Below are 18,394 nucleotides of genomic sequence, written 5' to 3' on the forward strand. Positions count from 1 at the left end.
TTCTGAGAAATGAAGGCTATACCATGCGAGAAATTGCCCAAAAAACTGAAGGTCTCATACAACGCTGTGTACTACTCCCTTCACAAAACAGTGCAAACGGGCTTTAACCAGAATAGAAAAAGGAGTGGGAGGCCCTGGTGCACAACTGAGCAAGAGGACAAGTACATTAGAGTGTCTAGATTGAGAAACAGACGCCTCACAAGTCCTTACCTGGCAGCTTCATTAAATAGTACCTGCAAATCACCAGTCTCAACGGCAACAGTGAAGACGCGACTTTGGGATGATGGCCTTTTAACTTGGATTAGCTAACACATTGTGCCATTGGAACACAGGTGATGGTTGCTGATAATGTGCCTCTGCACACCTTTGTAGATATTTTTTAATGGTATATGCTGTTTCCAGCTACCATAGTCATTTACAATGTCTACACTGTATTTCTGATCAATTTGATGTTATTTTAATGGACAAAAAAAATGAGCCTTTCTTTCAAAAACAAGGACATTTCTAAGTGACCCCAAACTTTTGAACGGTAGTGCAAGTCTCACAAAACTCTGTTTTGGACCAGACTGACTTTTTTACTAAAATTATTCTATTTACACTTTGTAGTCAATTTTGACAGTAGAATAAATGTTTCTGAATTAAATCGATGCCATATAGGGTGTTTTCTAAATGGGAAGTTGGTATTTAGAGGCAGTTGCTCTTTAAATCAAATCATGTACTTCATATTGATTTTGTTTTGTTGATTTTGAATAAGTTCTTGATTTTCCTCATGGTCTAATTTTTTTTTTTTTATTCGACCACACAAGACATTGTAGCTTAGAGTTACAGTTAATCATTACTGAAATAACAATGTAGTAAAGCTCTAAGAATAATATGTTGACTGACTATACTGCACAGATGACATTAATATATCTCTCTGTATGTCTCTGTGTATAATAGTAAATTATAAACTGGGTGGTTTGAACCCTGATTGGCTGACAGCCGTGGTATATTTATTTTAACTGCTATTTTACGTTTGTAACCAGTTTTTAATAGAAATAAGGCACCTCCGAGGTTTGTAATGTATGACCAATATACCTGTGCTAAGGGCTGTGTCCAGACACTCGGCGTTGCGTTGTGCAGAAGAACAGCCCTTAGCCATGGTATATTGGCCATATACCACACCCCCTTGGTCCTTATTGCTTAAATAACCCATTGCATGTGTGTGTGTATGTGTGTGTGTGTGTGTGACAGTGGGCCCACTCCCTTATTAAAAATCTCAACTCAAGTGCATCCTCTCTTCTCCTTTCCCTCCTATGACAGACCTCCTATTGTCATAAATATAAGGTCAGGCCTATGGGCCTAGTAAACGTCTCCTAGGCTACACACATTACAATGGAGATCTTTGTTGCTATATAGAGCCAAAAACTTGTTATGCAACCTGTCGGGGTAAGCACTGCTGCGAGTGAGCTACAGACATGGGCGGAGGGTTGCTCAAAGTTCCGCCTCTAGTTTACCAGACGGTTAAATGTTTTAATCTTTCTTCGTATTCCGTAGTTACAGAAACAGTCCGTGTCACTTCACTGCTGTGAAAATTACTCAACATGTCTGATTTACATGTAATTTTCGATATATCGGATGACGTGGTCAGGAAGAAGGAATATGCTATGTGTTTACAGACCATCTGATGACTGTATATCACTATTTGTACAGGTGTGTTACCTGTAGCGCCCTCGAGAAAGGGGCAGTGTTTAACGTCCTCCCTCGATATACCACTTCTTCCGGCACAATTATATGCTAATGAGGTGTAGCCTATCCAGCAGAAGGGAATATTGGTGATTAAAAACATCCCTGACCATTTCCCATGTTGTCGCGCTTGTTTATTCTAAGTTTGGACATTTGCCCAGCCTACATTTAAAGCTGCTTGCTGTCACTCAAGTAGCCTAGTGCTCTTAGTTCAGTGGCAATAGTCCACTGAGTCCACCTAAACAGGAGCACAGGGAGTCCAGATCCTAAAGAAGCGACTCTTATTTCAATTTCAGTGGTTGCTTGCGCACGGCTTTCACCACTAGAGCGGGGGCATTGACGCATTTTGGAGTCGACGGGTAACACTGCCAACCCGGCTGCGCTACAGACGCATCCATGAGCGAAACCGCGATGGCCGTGGTGCAGCTCGAGACGGAGGACCATCAGCCGGAGAACGGCTTCGTGTCCCCCGAAACAGAGTCGCCGGGATTGCTCACACGCATCGACGATTGTGTCTTGCCTTTTCTTGGGGGATTTGGGAAGTATCAGAGACAGCTAATCGTGCTGACGTGGATTCCGGCGTTATTTATTGGATTCAGCCAGTACTCTGATGAATTCCTTCTTGCCCAACCGAACAATACATGCGTTCCTCCAACTGCAAATACGACTAATTTTACTATAATTCCTTCCTCTTTATTTCATGGTCCAAATAATAGTTTCCCACGAACAGCGGCGTACGTTTATTACAATGGCACCCACAATAATACAGCCAGGCATCTGCAACATTGTATGTGCAAGGAGTGGACGTTTGAGCTGCATACGGGACTAATGCAGAATGTGGTTACTAAGGTAAGTTTTGATGCCTGACATTGAGCAATAAGGGCTGACTTTACATGGCTTATTTTGTGTCATTAAGGCCTATACATGTCTTCCTCCCTCGATTCAGATGAGGTGCATTGGATCAATTGCATTATAATATCAGCATATTGTGGCGGGTAACCCACGGCCATAGTAAAGTATGTTAGCAGACGAGGGCTAACACTATCATATTGTTTATTGTAGGAATATTGAAGTCTCTCTCAAAAAAAAATGCATATTTTTTTTTTATATAGGCTGGCACCTCCGCTTAACTGTCACACCTTTATGAGTCTAAAAGCATGTGACTGGTTCATGCATTGCTGCCTCCAATAGCCTGCTGGCGCATGCAGCCCAGGAATGTCTTTTTTCCACAATTGGCTATCCCTGTATAACACGAGCTGCTCCACTGAGTGCTTTAATAACCAATTCATGGGGCTATGAATACTCATGGACAATAACTACGAGTATGTCGGCTGGAGAGACTGTTCTGTAGCTTATAGTTCACCTAGATGCCGACAGTTCCTAAGCCCGTGATGTTATGCCATCACTCATAGGAGCAGCTGACGAGTTGCTACCTATCATGGAGAGATGTCCCTCTCCCTATGACCACGGCAGAATGTGCCGGTGGTCAGAATGTGCCGGTGGTCAGAATGTGCCATTGGTAATAATGGCCCAGACCTAAGCGATAATCGAGCTTTGATCTAGAGCAAAGGGCATGACTGTCACGTTCGTAAGTGCTCTCCCTCGCACACCTTGCGCCACCCGAGAATAATGACTTCCCTGTTTTGATTATCTCACCTGCTCTAAAATAAATCCAACGATTGTCTTTCGTCCTTATATGAAATTGTTTTATATCTGAACAGTAGCCTATAAACTCTTCTACTGTGCCCAGTTTCGACTCTGTATCGACATTTAGTTTTAGTTACTTGGAGAGAATACTAATATTTCCAATGCTCTTGTGCTGTTGATGTTATAGTTCAGTTCCTCAGCCTCAGGTGTTTATCGATCCACACAGGCCCATATAGCTATACTTAGCCTAGATATACTTTCTGAACCCAAATAGTGGAAGGACATGATTTCCCTATTTACACTTTCAAAATGGACCTTGAGGCCCACTATTTCTAGCCTGACGACTCACACAATTCTTCCTCTGCTCTGTCTTACGCAACAGTTTATTCTAGACTGCCATCATTGAAATCGTTTGTTAGTGACCAGTGGTGTTGTACAAAATAAAGTCATCAGCAATTGGATCATCACTAACCAATTAGAGTATCAAAGCCAATGACACATTTTCTAACTGCAGCTTTACCCACGTGTTCCAAGGAGCCAAGGGTTCCGGTCTAGAACCACGGTTTTGCTTTGGTACTGCAGTTTAACTGACCATTTCCGTAGACGCCACAGAGAACTCCGGTTTGAAAATCCTGAAAAAGACACTAGTCATCACCTTTGTGCACAAAACATCAATTGAATTATTCAAATAATTGTAGCTCAGGGAGATTTTTCCCCCATCACTCACAGCCGACAGTATTAAAATGTTATATTCATCCACTGTCTGCGCATGGGATGTTGGTCCGTATAAACCCGATGCCACCCGTATGTAGACCGTCCATGAGTCGGCGTGAGTAGATTACCTTGAAAATAATGGGCGGACATCTTGGATGCGGTCTCCAGTTCTTATACCTTAGTGGTGTGTTCTGGCTCTGGCCCAACCCATCGGTTTCTGGACCAATCAGACAGCCCCGGATGTGTTTGCAGTCGGTGAAGGGTCTGGGAGGTATTCGGATCCAGACTCATTGCCGGAGAAGAAACTAACGTCCGTGTGCGTAGCGTTTGGCCAGAGCAAGAGGTCTGGGAAGCAAGGCAAACCCTATTGTGAAATAGTTGTCTTTTCTGTAAGAAAGATAATGAGAAATGATTTGGCATTCTTCTCATGGACCCCTAGAGGTATAAGAATACATCCATTGCAGGGATGTCAGTCATGTCCTTAGGGGCTATTTCTGTGATGCTTGGAGGGTCACACAGCAAGAAAACGACTACCCCATAGTGGACACCCCCTGGTTGTTTGTTGGTCTTGTACGTTACACTATGTCCTATTGATTCCTTTATAATCTGTAGTAAGTTCTACAAAAACAAACTACACATCCTGATTTATATTTTGATCAAAAAGGTTAAATACTGAACTTTGAAGGGGCAGTGCAGTGATCTATATATTTCCACACTATGTTGAATCTCTGAAATTGTGAAATTCATTATAATGCTCTTTTACTGTAAGAGCTTTTTGACATAAACACCTAGAATTTCAGTCTGTTCAGGTGGGAGGGCGTTTTTGGCCCAATGTCAATGACTGGTCATCTTTTATTTGCATATGTATCCTCCTACTTTGAAGGGAAAGAGGGGTAGACTCTAGAATATAGTCTAGACAATCCTGTCTGCCAATCAGGTCTGTGTATTTACCTTTGTATTAACACGCCTACACGATCAGACTGAGCATTTCAATGGCAAACGGAGGCTCAGGGAAATGAATGCTTTAAGTATTGAGTTATTTTCATGAAATGAATAAACAGTGATTTATTAGACATACAGTGCTTTAAAGATTAAATAAAACATACTTTCTGGGCTTTAAGGTCACACATATTACTACATTGTAAATACTGCTCAATAGGCCTGTGGTCACCAACCGGTTGATCACCTAGGAATGATCTTCAAGGCATTCCTAGTCGATCACCAAACATTTCTGTAGATAAGCAAACTAAAGGCTTGCGCTTCGTGTTGCGCTGTTGGCAGTAGGTGCACTTGATTCAGAAGCCCAGCGTATGCAAAATGTTTCCATTTTGAACCATTTAAATTAGTTTGAAAAGACAAACTGCACCTACCCGGCTGACTGGAAGATCTTTGGCTAAATTCAGTGTGCCTACTGAGCTGGCCAATCGGATAGCTCAATCACCGTGCCTTCAGTTTCCACAACCCCACAGCAAAGTTTGATACTAACCTACGTGAGATTTAATAACTTTTGAAACCTTGACCAGAGAGAGACTGTCAAAGAATACAGCAAAGAGCTGCTGTTTTTATGAGTGAGTTCACATCTACGTTTTTATTATTACAATCAATGTTTTTATTCAACACTATTACAAAACATAAAATGTGCTTCTCCCTACTTCCACTGGCGCTGCAATGAATGAGTAGCTAAGTATCGATAGCCCTGCATTGTTATTATAATTTGTAGCTCATCGTGTCTATTTTAATGTCAAGGAGTATTTCACTTTCTCTGGTCATAGAAATAACATGAATTTGTGCATGAGACAGATGTGGTGTGACTCAAGTTTCACAATCAGATGGATGACGGTGTCCCCTCTCTCTAGTCAGTCTCTCCGGAGGAAAGGAAGGAGAAATTAGGGACTGGGAGAGGCAGACCCTCTATTGCTCTCTCTCGCTCTCCGCTGAGACTAATGCTATGTTCAAAACAACAGGGTACTCAAATCTCAGACTTCAGTGCATTCAAGACAACTGGGAACTCGGAAAAAAAAACAGGTTCCAACTGGCAAAGATCGTTTTGAAAGGTCTTACAACTCGGAATTCCATGTCGGAAACGGGTATCTTTCTTGAGCTCTGGATTTCCGATCAGAAGATCACCGGCGTCATGATTTGACCTAGTTTCCCAGTTGTCTTGAAAGCACCATGACCATCAGATGCAAGTACCATCAGTCCAGTAAAATAAATAAAAAAATCTAGTCATTTGCAAATTAATTCAATTTATGCTCAGCGGTGCCTCGCAAGTGGTACACCAACGGATCTATTTGGTTATCAAAGCATGAGTTTTGAATTACAATATGGTCTGAGAACAACATTGGCATGCCAGGCATATAGCCAATATGTTGTAATGATGTATTAGTCCTACTGCACAAACCACATTTTTATTAGGTTAATGTTCCGACTTTATCAAGTCTTGTTTAAAAAATATTTCAGCTTGCTTCTCTGCAAAAGTGATCTTGACTCAGAAAAAGTTGGTGACCACTGCTATAGGCAGTGAGTCAAAGAGGTGTGTGTTTACACCTGACTAAAGTTATATTTTTTCTTCAAGGAAATCTTGATGTTTATGTTTATGTGTATCCTAACCCATCCATCTCCATGGGGGGCGGCAAGGAAGTGTTAGCTTTTTTGTTGAAGCTTCATACATATTCATTTATCAAACACTACTTAAAATACACCAGTTTACCCACAGACATGTCATCTAGTCTGCTCAAAGGCATAAGAGGACCAGCTTGACAAAGAGCCTGGTTTTGAAGCCTCTCTCAGTATTGCACAAAGGGGTTCTAAGTACCACACCAAGGCTTTAGGCCAGTGTGATACGACTTGGAGCAGCCATGCGCCCCTCCCTCTCCCCACAGCCTCGGACATCTGTTTATCACAGATAATATCCCCTGTTAAACGAGCAGCAGATAAACATGAGGCAGCCCTGCATGCACAGTGTTCCATTCCACCACGAGTCAAGGGACACGTTAGCCACGCTTTCATTTTACTGTACTGTCTGGAGGGAGGCTAATATAGAATGTCTGTATGCTCAGAGGACAGCAGGCTGACTGCATAGCTTTATGGTACACACAGAAAGCATGGGTGGGCAACTCCAGTCATCGGGGGCCTGATCGATGACACTTTCTCCATCCCTAGCAAACACAGCTGATTAATCAAAATTCATTGTGAACTGAAGATCATGATTAGTTGATTATTGGAGTCAGGTGTGTTAGCCGGGGCTGGGGAAAAACTGACACCAATCAGGCCCTCGATGACTGGAGTTGCCCACCCCTGCACTAAAGCATGTAAGTGTTCATATTTATGTTTCTATGCATAACATCCATCTTGGATATTCAAATGCACATTTAGTCGCCGCCAATGGCAGCTCATACAATCACAATTTGATTGTTAGAGTTGGTATCAACTCCAGGGTTGCAGAGTAAATGACTTTACAAGTAACAGATTACAAAAGAAAGGTGACTAATCCTTTACGTTACCAGAAAAAAATATTGTAATCAGATTTCAGATACTTAACTAAAAACACGTTCACTTCTATTATTATTTTTACATTTAGAAAGGATGTTTGCGAAAACATTCCTTGACACCTTTCTGTTCTCAGTGGCATTCAAATCAGCATTGAAAAAAGGCGCAAATTTACAGTAAGTTTGTTTTGGCCGAGTGAGTCTGACCACAAGTCAAAGACCACTATGATGGCACACCAAATGCTTTTGATGGATCGCGGGAAAAGAGCAGGAATAGGCTTTTGTAGTCTATGATCATGATTAGTCCAAGCTATGTCTTCCAATGGTGTGACATCTGTCAGCATCCAAAGATTATCCAATTTATCCAATTTGAATTAAACGCTTGGCGGTAAGGACAACAGCAGTGGTGTAGCCTACAGGCGGGGCGATATGAATATCACTTATTACATAGCGCATTGATGTGAATTACACTGCTGCTCTCTCATTTAGCACCTTATGGATAGCTGTTCACAAATGTACATGTGTACTTAACCCAATAATGGTTGAATTGAATAAGATTAAGCTGCCTTTCAATCATTAGTTTTGTGACCAGTAGACAACCAATGAAAAATGCTCTTGCAACAGTTGCATCGTGTGGATCCCAGCCGGTGGAATAAAAGTTTGAGTTCTTCCCTTCCTTGGTATTGTGATCCATACTGTCAAAAACAAGTTTAATTTAAGAAGACCACAGGTGGAGATTATTACTCAATCTAATTGGTGATGATTTCCAAAGAAATTCCATAGGCCTAACGGACTCATTCTCAAACTCGCACACTTGATTACCTTAAACAGTTGCAAATTATCGAGATATCAAAGTGTCACCAACAAAATCATAAACAATAGGCCTACAGTGGCAAGAACAAGTATGTGAACCTTTTGGAATTACCTGGATTTCTGCATAAATTGATCACATTTGATCTGATCTTCATCTAAGTCACAGCAATAGACAAGCATAGTGTGCTTAAACTAATAACTGAAATTATTCAATTTTTCTATATTGAATACATTTTAAAAATTCACAGTGTAGGTTGGGAAAGTATGTGAACCCCTAGGCTAAAAGCTAATTGGAGTCAGGAGTCAGCTAACCTGGAGTCCAACCAATGCGTCGAGATTGGAGATGTTGGTTAGAGCTGCCTTGCCCTATTAAAAAAACACAGAATTTGAGTTTGCTATTTACAAGAAGCATTGCCTGATGTGAACCAATGTGAATAGATTTTCACATGCAAATAGCACTTTTCGGGTTGTGATTAAAGCATGCGAGCCTATGACAGCCCAATCAGTCCAAGACAAAATCATAAACAAAACTACACTCCGTGGTAGTTTGCTAATAAGTCCATAGTTTTTGGGTTATGGTCAGATAAAAACAATTGAGCTAATCTATATTTTCAAGTCCTATTCTTGAAGTTCTGGTCCAACGCTCTAACCACTAGGCTACCTGCCATCCCAGTAGAAAGCAATGGGTTAGAAGAAGCCAACATAACCAACCCATGTAGTAAAATCCAACATCCATTTATGGGCAGCTATGTAAACTCTAACATTGGCTTATCCTGCATTAGATGTTGTTCAATTGGTAATATACATTGTGTTCTTCCAATGCTTCTTAAATGAAAGTCGGCAGATTACGGTACCGAGTTTGGCTAATCCAAAAGTGATGCTACTGATTACAATTTTGGACTAATGGATTACTTTTAGAAAGCAACCTTCCCAACCCTGTGAAACTCAAAACTATTTTATATAGCCTACCATTTTGCCTCTTCGCTATGAAATTAATTACAAAGCTATTACTAAGTTATCTATTACTGTATTACAGCTTTACTACACAGGTACAAGAACAGCTGAAGGTAAAGTGTTACCACAATATTAACAATATCGAACAAAATGGCATATCATTCCATTACACACACACACCCCCCCAACAAGGTCGTCCCCAGAAGGAATTGATTCAGGTAAATGGACGAGTTCAATCCCACTAAAGGACCTCGCTATAAACCTCCTCCCTTGACTCCTGGGGCCTCATTTATCCATCATTCGTAGTCACAAACCTGTGTAAACCATGCATCGGATCGTTTCCATGCAAAGTATGAGACTCATTTTGAACGTTTGCATGAGAGTGAGCGTAAGTTTACGCACAGCCTTGACCAAGCGTGCACACAGTGCCATGTGCTGGAACAGGGGAACTGCTTGTCAAGCGTAGAATGGGGAAATATATGTTTAAAATGTGTGAAATTGCGAGAGTAATAATACTTTTGATTTAGTTGTATTTCCATTGTGAATTCATGCAACATATTGACAGGCTATATATAATTTGACCCCATCAGTGCATTTGTTACGATAATATTCCATATAAAGTACAATCATTTGTTAAATCAGAGGCACTTGTGACAGTGAAACCATTGTTGAAATACTATTAAAGTCAGAGATTGCGTTTATAGCATGCTATTCTCATGCTTAAGTTCAAGGTCAGAATACACAGAGAGAAGTACATAAAAAAGGAATCATGTTCCATTTACGCATAACTCACGCTTAACTCAGGTCGGAATCGGCCCATAAAAGCATTGGATATATCTCCTTGAATAGTTATAGCATAGATATAATACAACTTAGTGATAATACAATCAGAGCTTTGGCTCTATCTCCTTGAAATACTAGCATAGTGACACAATGGATTTCTTTGGTAGCGTCTCCTTGAATAGTCATGGCATGGTAACAGTGCAGCTCTGTCCCATCAGAGCGATGTTCAGAGAAGGCTTTGATAACGTTGGGCTCAGCGGAGTAGGGGATGGGGCATCTAGAGTGGCTGGTGTGGATGTGGATTCTAATTGATACCTGGGGCTTCTTGGGGACAGAGCTGAATAAAATAATAAAACGAGCCTGAATCATTACAGAGAGACAGATGGGCCGGATGGGTGGAGTATCCCACTCTCCCTGCTTAATGCTTCATCCTTCTCTGCTCATATACTCTCCATCACATTCAAATGGCAACAGCATCACACAGCCTGGAGTAGAGACAAACTACCATCGCACTCTAGACTACACTGACTGAAATCCCCAGTGTGTTCAAGGAAAGTTGTGATTGTATGATTAGCTCTCCAATGAACTTGGACAGCTAGTGGTTAGAGAAGGATCAGCTCTTCTTAAAATATAGCTGGAGATTCAGTCCTGTATCTAGATGGGACTGCTATTGGTGCCAGGCAGCTCCCTTTTCAAGTGAGTGTGGAGAAATATTATGCTATCAACAGGATATAACAATGTAATTCCTCTTTACATTAGAAAGGCATTTTGCTACACCTGCAATAACATCTGCTAAATATGTGTACATGACCACTACGATTTGATTTGAAAAGTAAGAATATACTCCTCCTCAAGCTGGCACCCCTGTGTCAGCAGATGTTACATCGTCTTATGAAAGTCTGTACGCTTTAACTGTACAACAAGATAACTGTGTCATAAGTACGGAGAGATAAGGTTTGCACCCAATTCCACTGTACGCCCTGAGAGTGAATACAGGAACGCCTAGTCCTTAAACATTCACTGTCTGTTTGTCCAGCTGTCCTGTCCTGTCTTATCTACAGACCCAGCATCTGTGTGGGACAGCATGAGACAAACACAGCTGTTAGGAGGGGTTAACCCTCTGCCCAAGTTAGTTGTGTGTAGACACACACACGTCAGCTGTGAGGAAAGAGAGGTCTGCCTGTGGGACTGAAAGACAAAGCTTCATACAGTCATTGTATGTATTTGCTGAAGGGAGTTAGTTTCTCGTAGTGGTATTTTGAGCAGAGCCGCAGTAAACCTGGAACTGAACGTGTGACCCAGAGCAACCTGTGTCCCTGGTCGCAGTTGTTTTAATCACGCCCTTTCTCTCCTTCCCTCTCTCTGCATAATCACAAACAGTGAGATTGATCAAATTAATTATATGGTTCATCTACATTGCCATGACAGGATATGCTGGAGCACTATGTATGTGTGTGTGTGAGAGAGAGTGGTGGTGAGTTATAAAGCGATGAGAATCATGCAGAAACCACCTCTCGTTTTACCTACTATCCACCTAATACTATTTGTTTCGTCTATATTTCTCTTTCCACACAAAAGAAGGTTACTCACTCTCAATCTAAGCTACTATCTTAGTGTACACACACCCAAACTGAAGAATATCTTTTTTATTCTTGTAGTTTTCAAGTTTGTCTGTGTGGACACTTTCAGGATACAGTAACAAAGTGTTGGGTATTGCCAGGCTCCCTGCAGACCTCAAAGGCAACACTGCAGATGTATCTGATCAGCTAGTCTGTATCTCTCACACACAGAAACTGGGCTGACAGGCCCCGGAACCAACTGTCACTGATGGTGCGCCGTCTCGGACACACACACTCTTTATAGGGAGATTGTGGCATGGTGTTTGACTGTTGTCCTTGCCCTGTCACTGCATGATCATTTGAGGAATAATGCTAATGTTTCCAGACTGTTAATTGTGCCCCTGAAAGAAAAGATACCATTATCTCCATAAAATGTTAACAGTAGAGACTTCAATAGGCTACATTATGTTTTTGACCTGAGGTGGATTGAATAGATGTAAAAATAATAATAATAAAAAGACATACAATTTACATGCTGAGCAGACAATGGTGACAAATTAATTTAACTAGGCAAGTCAGTTAAAAACAAATTCTTATTTACAATGACAGCCTACCCCGGCCAAACCCAGACGACGCTGAGCCAATTGTGCACCGCCCTATGGGACTCCCAATCACGGCCGGATGTGATACAGCCTGGAATTGAACCAGGGACTATAGTGACGCCTCTTGCACTGAAATGCAGTGCCTTAGACTCTTTATTGAACATGTCTGCAATTAGTCCAACCTTTAATGTGTAACTTGAGAATTGATTCTGGAATGATAGTTATCTAGGATATGAATATGAAATACAATTTACACAACAGCTCTGGAATATGACATTGCTTACATAGGTGATTTCTCAATGAGTCGCACTTTTCTAAATGATGTCACTGATTGAACAGTTTGGATTTATATTATCACATTTTCTATAACTGTAACGGTGATGGAATGTGGCCCAGAGCTCTCTCTCCCTTTTGCCCTCAGAACAGCCTCAATTCATCAAGGCATGAACTACATGGTGTTGAAATCCTTTCACAGGGATGCTGGCCCATGTTGACTCCAATGCGTTCCACAGTTGTGTCAAGTTGGCTGGATGTCCATTGGAAATTGGACCATTCTTGATACACACAGGAAACTGTTGAGTGTGGAAAACCCAGCAGAGTTGCAGTTCTTGACACACTCAAACCGGTCTGCCGATCACCCACTACCATACCCCATTCAAAGGCATTTAAATATTTTATCTCGCCCATTCAATGGAACACATACACAATCCATGTCTCAAAAGCATTCTCATCCCCTTCATCTACACTTGTTGAAGTGGATTTAAGAAGTTACATCAATAAGGGATCATAGCTTTCCCTGACACTCTCTATATAGATATATATAGATTCAGTTCAGGAGTTCTGTGTGTTTCTTGCTAAAGCACTCAAACAATAAAATACCCGAAGGGGCAGACTTCAAAGGCTTTAGCTTGTATTGTTTAAATATGGACAAGTAATTAAGGATGTGTCCTTCTCCTGCTGGATGTGTGCTTCTCTCTCACCTACTCGCCTCTATTCCCTGATTCCAGAGATGAGAGAATTCTAAACTTATACTGTAAATTAGAAAAGGACTCATAACCAAGGTGATAGTCTGTTGCTAGGCAGTAACTATGCAGCAGTCTCACTCCACTCTCCCTGTCTCCCTCCCCTCACACTTCCTGCCAAGCATTTAATGTGTCTGTCTATTTACTCATTATATTTCCCTATTCCCTTTCTCCTTCTTTCTCTCCATTCACTGTCAAGCGTTTTGTTTCCTTCTCTCCCTTTCTACTCATTCTCTCATCCCTCCCTCCTTTTTAAATTTATTTAACTAGACGTATCAATGACTGATACCAAAAGGCAAAAGCCCTCCTGCGGGGACGGGGCCTGGGATTAAAAACAGAAAAACAAATATAAGACAAAACACACATCACAACAAGAGACAACACTACATGAAGAGAGGCAGCAACACATGACAACACAGTATGGTAGCAACACAACGTGGTACAAACATTATTGGGCACAAACAGCACAAAGGTCAAGAAGGTAGATACAACAATACATCACACAAAGCAGCCACAACTGTCAGTAAGAGTGTCCATGATTGACTCGTTGAATGAAGAGATTGAGATAAAACTGTCCAGTTGGAGTGTTTGTTGCAGCTCGTTCCAGTCGCTAGCTGCAGCGAACTGAAAGAGGAGCGACCCAGGGATGTGTGCGCTTTGGGGACCATTAACAGAATGCGACTGCCAGAACGGGTGTTGTATGTGGTGAATGAGGGATGCAGTAGGTATCTCAGATAGGGGGAGTGAGGCCTAAAAGGGTTTTATAAATAAGCATCAACCAGTGGGTCTTGCGACAGGTATACAGAGATGACCAGTTTACAGAGGAGTATAGAGTGCAGTGATGTGTCCTATAAGGAGCATTGGTGGTAAATCTGATGGCCGAATGGTAAAGAACATCTGACCGCTCGAGAGCACCCTTACCTGCCGATCTATAAATTATGTCTCCGTAATCTAGCATGGGTAGGAGGGTGATCTAAATCAGGGTTAGCTGGGGTGAAAGAAGAGCGATTACAATAGAGGAAACCAAGTCTAGGTTTAACTTTAGCCTGCAGCTTTGATATGTGCTGAGAGAAGGACAGCCGTCTAGCCATAATCCCAAGTATTTGTATGAGGTGACAACTTCACGCTCTAACCCCTCAGAGGTAGTAATAACACCTGTGGGAAGAGGGGCATTCTTCTTACCAAACCACATGACCTTTGTTTTGGAGGTGCTCAGACCAAGGATAATGATAGATAAAGCTATATGGACACTAAGAAAGCTTTGTTGTAGAGCATTTAACACAATATCCGGGGAGGAGCCAGCTGAGTACAAGACAGTATCTCTAGTTAGATATGTACTGTACATGCAGCTGTGGCCGTTGGTGTTAAATGACACGGTAGACACCGCAGCAGGGTGCCCCCCCCCTCCCCTGTCCCCTCCCCTCCCTGGGGTAGTACTGTCACTCGGGTCAGTGTTCTGGGCCTGATGCCCTCCCTTGCTGTCACACACAGACCCAGAGCACCAATAGGCCTTTTGTGCTCCCGCCTGCCTGTCAAACTAAAGGATTAATAAGGCATTGCCTACTGGCTAACATAGAGCCTTCAATTCAGCTATCCCTAATGAACACTACAATAGTGAGTGAGTGAACTAAAGGAAGCATATGGGACAGAATGTTCAGTAGAGTAGATAGCTGAACTTCTGTAGTGACATGACCGTGGATCAGGTTTACAAACACATTTTGTCCCTTGACCTCAGTCGTGGTTAGGATTTTTACCTTGGTTAACATTAAAACATTATGTTCCTCTAACAAAGATGTGGTCAGGCATCTTGCACAGTCAGCTCTCTTTGGTGCTTATTAATGGTTGAGGTTCCTTTCAACTGTGCGGTCACCAGCTGCTTTGAACCGCGTTCATCTGTCACACATAGTCAGTCACCCTGGCCGCGTGGTCTGGTTGATCCCCCACTCTGCACGGTCGTGGCTTCTCCATATCCCATGGTCTTATACATAGTCCCAGCTCTGACACACACACTTTCAACACGCAAGTTTGACACGGCCAAAGAGAGCAGACGTCCTTGACTTTGACACACTACCTCATGGTTTATGTGGTATTGCGCAACATTGGGGAACTTGTTTGCCTCCCATCTTGGTCTTGTCCCCTAGTGACATCGATACTGAAAGTATGCATGTGTGTGTCATGTGATCACTGCCTCGTGACAGTGAATAATCGTGGAGCTGGAGCTTTTTACCCTGTACAGGAAAGATCGCTAAGCCAGAGGTTATAAGAGGTCATAAACTCTGATAGCCTAAAGACATATTGTGAGTGGGGAACTTCAGTTTCAAATGAGAATGAAATACAGAGTGCGAACTCAGTCCACCTGTCCCCAAATGAAGAACATTGTTTTATTAATACTATGGCTGTTCCCGACTAAAATAAATCTTGCTAACCCGAAAGTCGTCTGTTCTTTCACCCAATCGAGGGGCCAAATTTGTTAAGTCTTTTTTTCCCCATATACAGTTGAAGTCAGAAGTTTACATACACCTTAGCAAAATACATTTAAACTCAGTTTCACAATTCCTGACTTTTAATCCTAGTAAAAATTCCCTGTCTTGGGTCAGTTAGGATAACCACTTTATTTTAAGAATGTGAAATGTCAGGATAGTAGAGAATGATTGTCAGCTTTTATTTATCTCATCATATTCCCAGTGGGTCAAAAGTTTACATACACTATGAGTATTTGGTTACATTGTCTTTAAATTGCTTAACTTGGATCAAACGTTTTGGGTAGCCTTCCACATGCTTCCCACAATAAGTTGGGTGAATGTTGGCCCATTTCTCCTGACAGAGCTGGTGTAACTGAGTCAGGTTAGTAGGCCTCCTTGCTCGCACACACTTTCAGTTCTGCCCACACATTTACTATAGGATTGATGTCAGGGCTTTGTGATGGCCACTCCAATACCTTGACTTTGTTGTCCTTAAGCCATTTTGCCACAACTTTGGAAGTATGCTTGGGGTCATTCTCCATTTGGAAGACCCATTTGTGACCAAGCTTTAACCTCATGATGCCATCTATTTTGTGAAGTGCATCAGACCCTCCTGCAGCAAAGCACACCCACAACATGATGCTGTTACCCCCGTGCTTCACGGTTGGGATGGTGTTCTTCGGCTTGCAAGCCTTCCCCTTTTTCCTCCAAACATAACAATGGTCATTATGGCCAAACAGTTCTATTTTTGTTTAATCAGACCAGAGGACATTTCTCCAAAAAGTACGATCTTTGTCCCCATCTGCAGTTGCAAACCGTAGTCTGGCTTTTTTATGGCGGTTTTGGAGCAGTGGCTTCTTCCTTGCTGAGTGGCCTTTCAGGTTATGTTGATATAGAACTCTTTTACTGTGGATATAGGTACTTTTGTATTTGTTTCCTCTAACATCTTCACAAGGTCCTTTGTTGTTCTGGGATTGATTTGCACTTCTCACACCAAAGTACGTTCATCTCTAGGAGACAGAACGCGTCTCCTTTCTGAGCAGTATGAAGGCTGCGTGGTCCCATGGTGTTTATTCTTGCGTACTATTGTTTGTACAGATGAACGTGGTACCTTCAGGCATTTGCTCCCAAGGATGAACCAGACTTGTGGAGGTCTACATTTTCTTTTCTGAGGTCTAGGCTGATTTCTTTTGATTTTCCCCATGATGTCAAGCAAAGAGGCACTAAGTTTGAAGGTAGGCCTTGAAATACATCCACAGGTACACCTCCAATAGGCTAATTGTTTAAGGGTTTTCCTCTGGTGAAGGAGAAGCGGACCAAAATGCAGCATGGTGGTTATTCATGTTCTTTAATAAAGGAACTAGACATGAAACAACAAAACAAGAAAATGTAAAAACCTAAACAGTCCTATCTGGTGCAGACAGAGACAGGAACAATCACCCACAAACACAGTGAAACCCAGGCTACCTAAATATGGTTCCCAATCAGAGACAATGTCTAATACCTGCCTCTGATTGAGAACTATATCAGGCCAGACGTAGAAATAGACAAACAAGACATCCAACATAGAATGCCCACTCAGATCACACCCTAACCAACCAAAACATAGAAACATACAAAGCAAACTATGGTCAGGTTGTGACAAATTGACATCATTTGAGTCAGAAGCTTCTAAAGCCATGACATAATTTTCTGGAATTTTCCACACTGTTTAAAAGCACAGTCAACTTAGTGTATGTAACCTTCTGACCCACTGGAATTGGGATACAGTGAATTATTAGTCAAATAATCTGTGTGTAAACAATTGTTGGAAAAATTGTGTCATGCACAAAGTAGATGTCCTAACCGATTTGCCAAAACAATAGTTTGTTATCAAGAAATTTGTGGAGTGGTTGAAAAACAAGTTATAATGACTCCAACCTAAGTGTATGGTAACTTCTGACTTCAACTGTATAGACACACCCTATGCGTTTTAAAATAAACTATATGCATTGAGCTTGTCTGATGCTTTAAGCTTACGGTTTGATGCTTCAATGGCACCAGAGATCTAGATAACCAGAAGATTTAATCCTCAACCATCCTCCTGCCGCTACTGGCTTTTGCAGATTCTGCCATTAATCTCCTGAAGTTGCCGGTAATAGGCTACACGAGGAGTCGGCAATATTTCTCATGTGGAATGCCAATTTATCTTACCATTTCTACCGATCTGCGTGCCAGTTCTGGTTTTCATTGGCAAATTTCCTTGAAACAATTTAATTTAATATATAATAACATCTTCATATCTGAAAATCATTGTCATGTGGTTAATACAAATTCTTTCCAAATCTAAATGAAAATGATACAAACCTAAAAAGTAAATTCTATTGCCATTGCCAACAATGTAAAAATAGCCTACATAAAGGCAACTAATAAAAAATTGCAGCTTGCAGGTAGAAAATATCCTGATATATCCTGATAGGAGCTCACCAGAGCTGAGTAGCGACACCTCAAATGTTCTACTGCTTGAGCTCCTGTTCCTCTCATAGAATATTAGCTCAAATGTATTGTAGAGCTCCTGAACCTAAATATGAACAGTACCAGCACCCAAAATGAGTACCAGCACCTATTCCAGTCCAAGCGAGGCAA

General features: G+C 41.7%; 1 protein-coding gene across 1 annotated transcript in view; it reads left to right on the forward strand.

The window, feature by feature from the left end:
* The first annotated feature begins 1,623 nt into the window (after positions 1–1,623).
* The window catches only part of LOC135513017 (solute carrier family 22 member 23-like), a 77,210-nt gene continuing 60,439 nt past the window's right edge, over positions 1,624–18,394 (forward strand). The window contains exon 1 of the mRNA XM_064935651.1: positions 1,624–2,574. Coding sequence (XP_064791723.1) covers positions 2,122–2,574 — 453 coding nt within the window. The 5' untranslated portion in view covers positions 1,624–2,121. The remainder of the gene's footprint in view (positions 2,575–18,394) is intronic.

This window comes from Oncorhynchus masou, chromosome 3 (genome assembly GCF_036934945.1).
Source record: "Oncorhynchus masou masou isolate Uvic2021 chromosome 3, UVic_Omas_1.1, whole genome shotgun sequence".
Classification (NCBI taxonomy): Eukaryota; Metazoa; Chordata; class Actinopteri; order Salmoniformes; family Salmonidae; genus Oncorhynchus; species Oncorhynchus masou.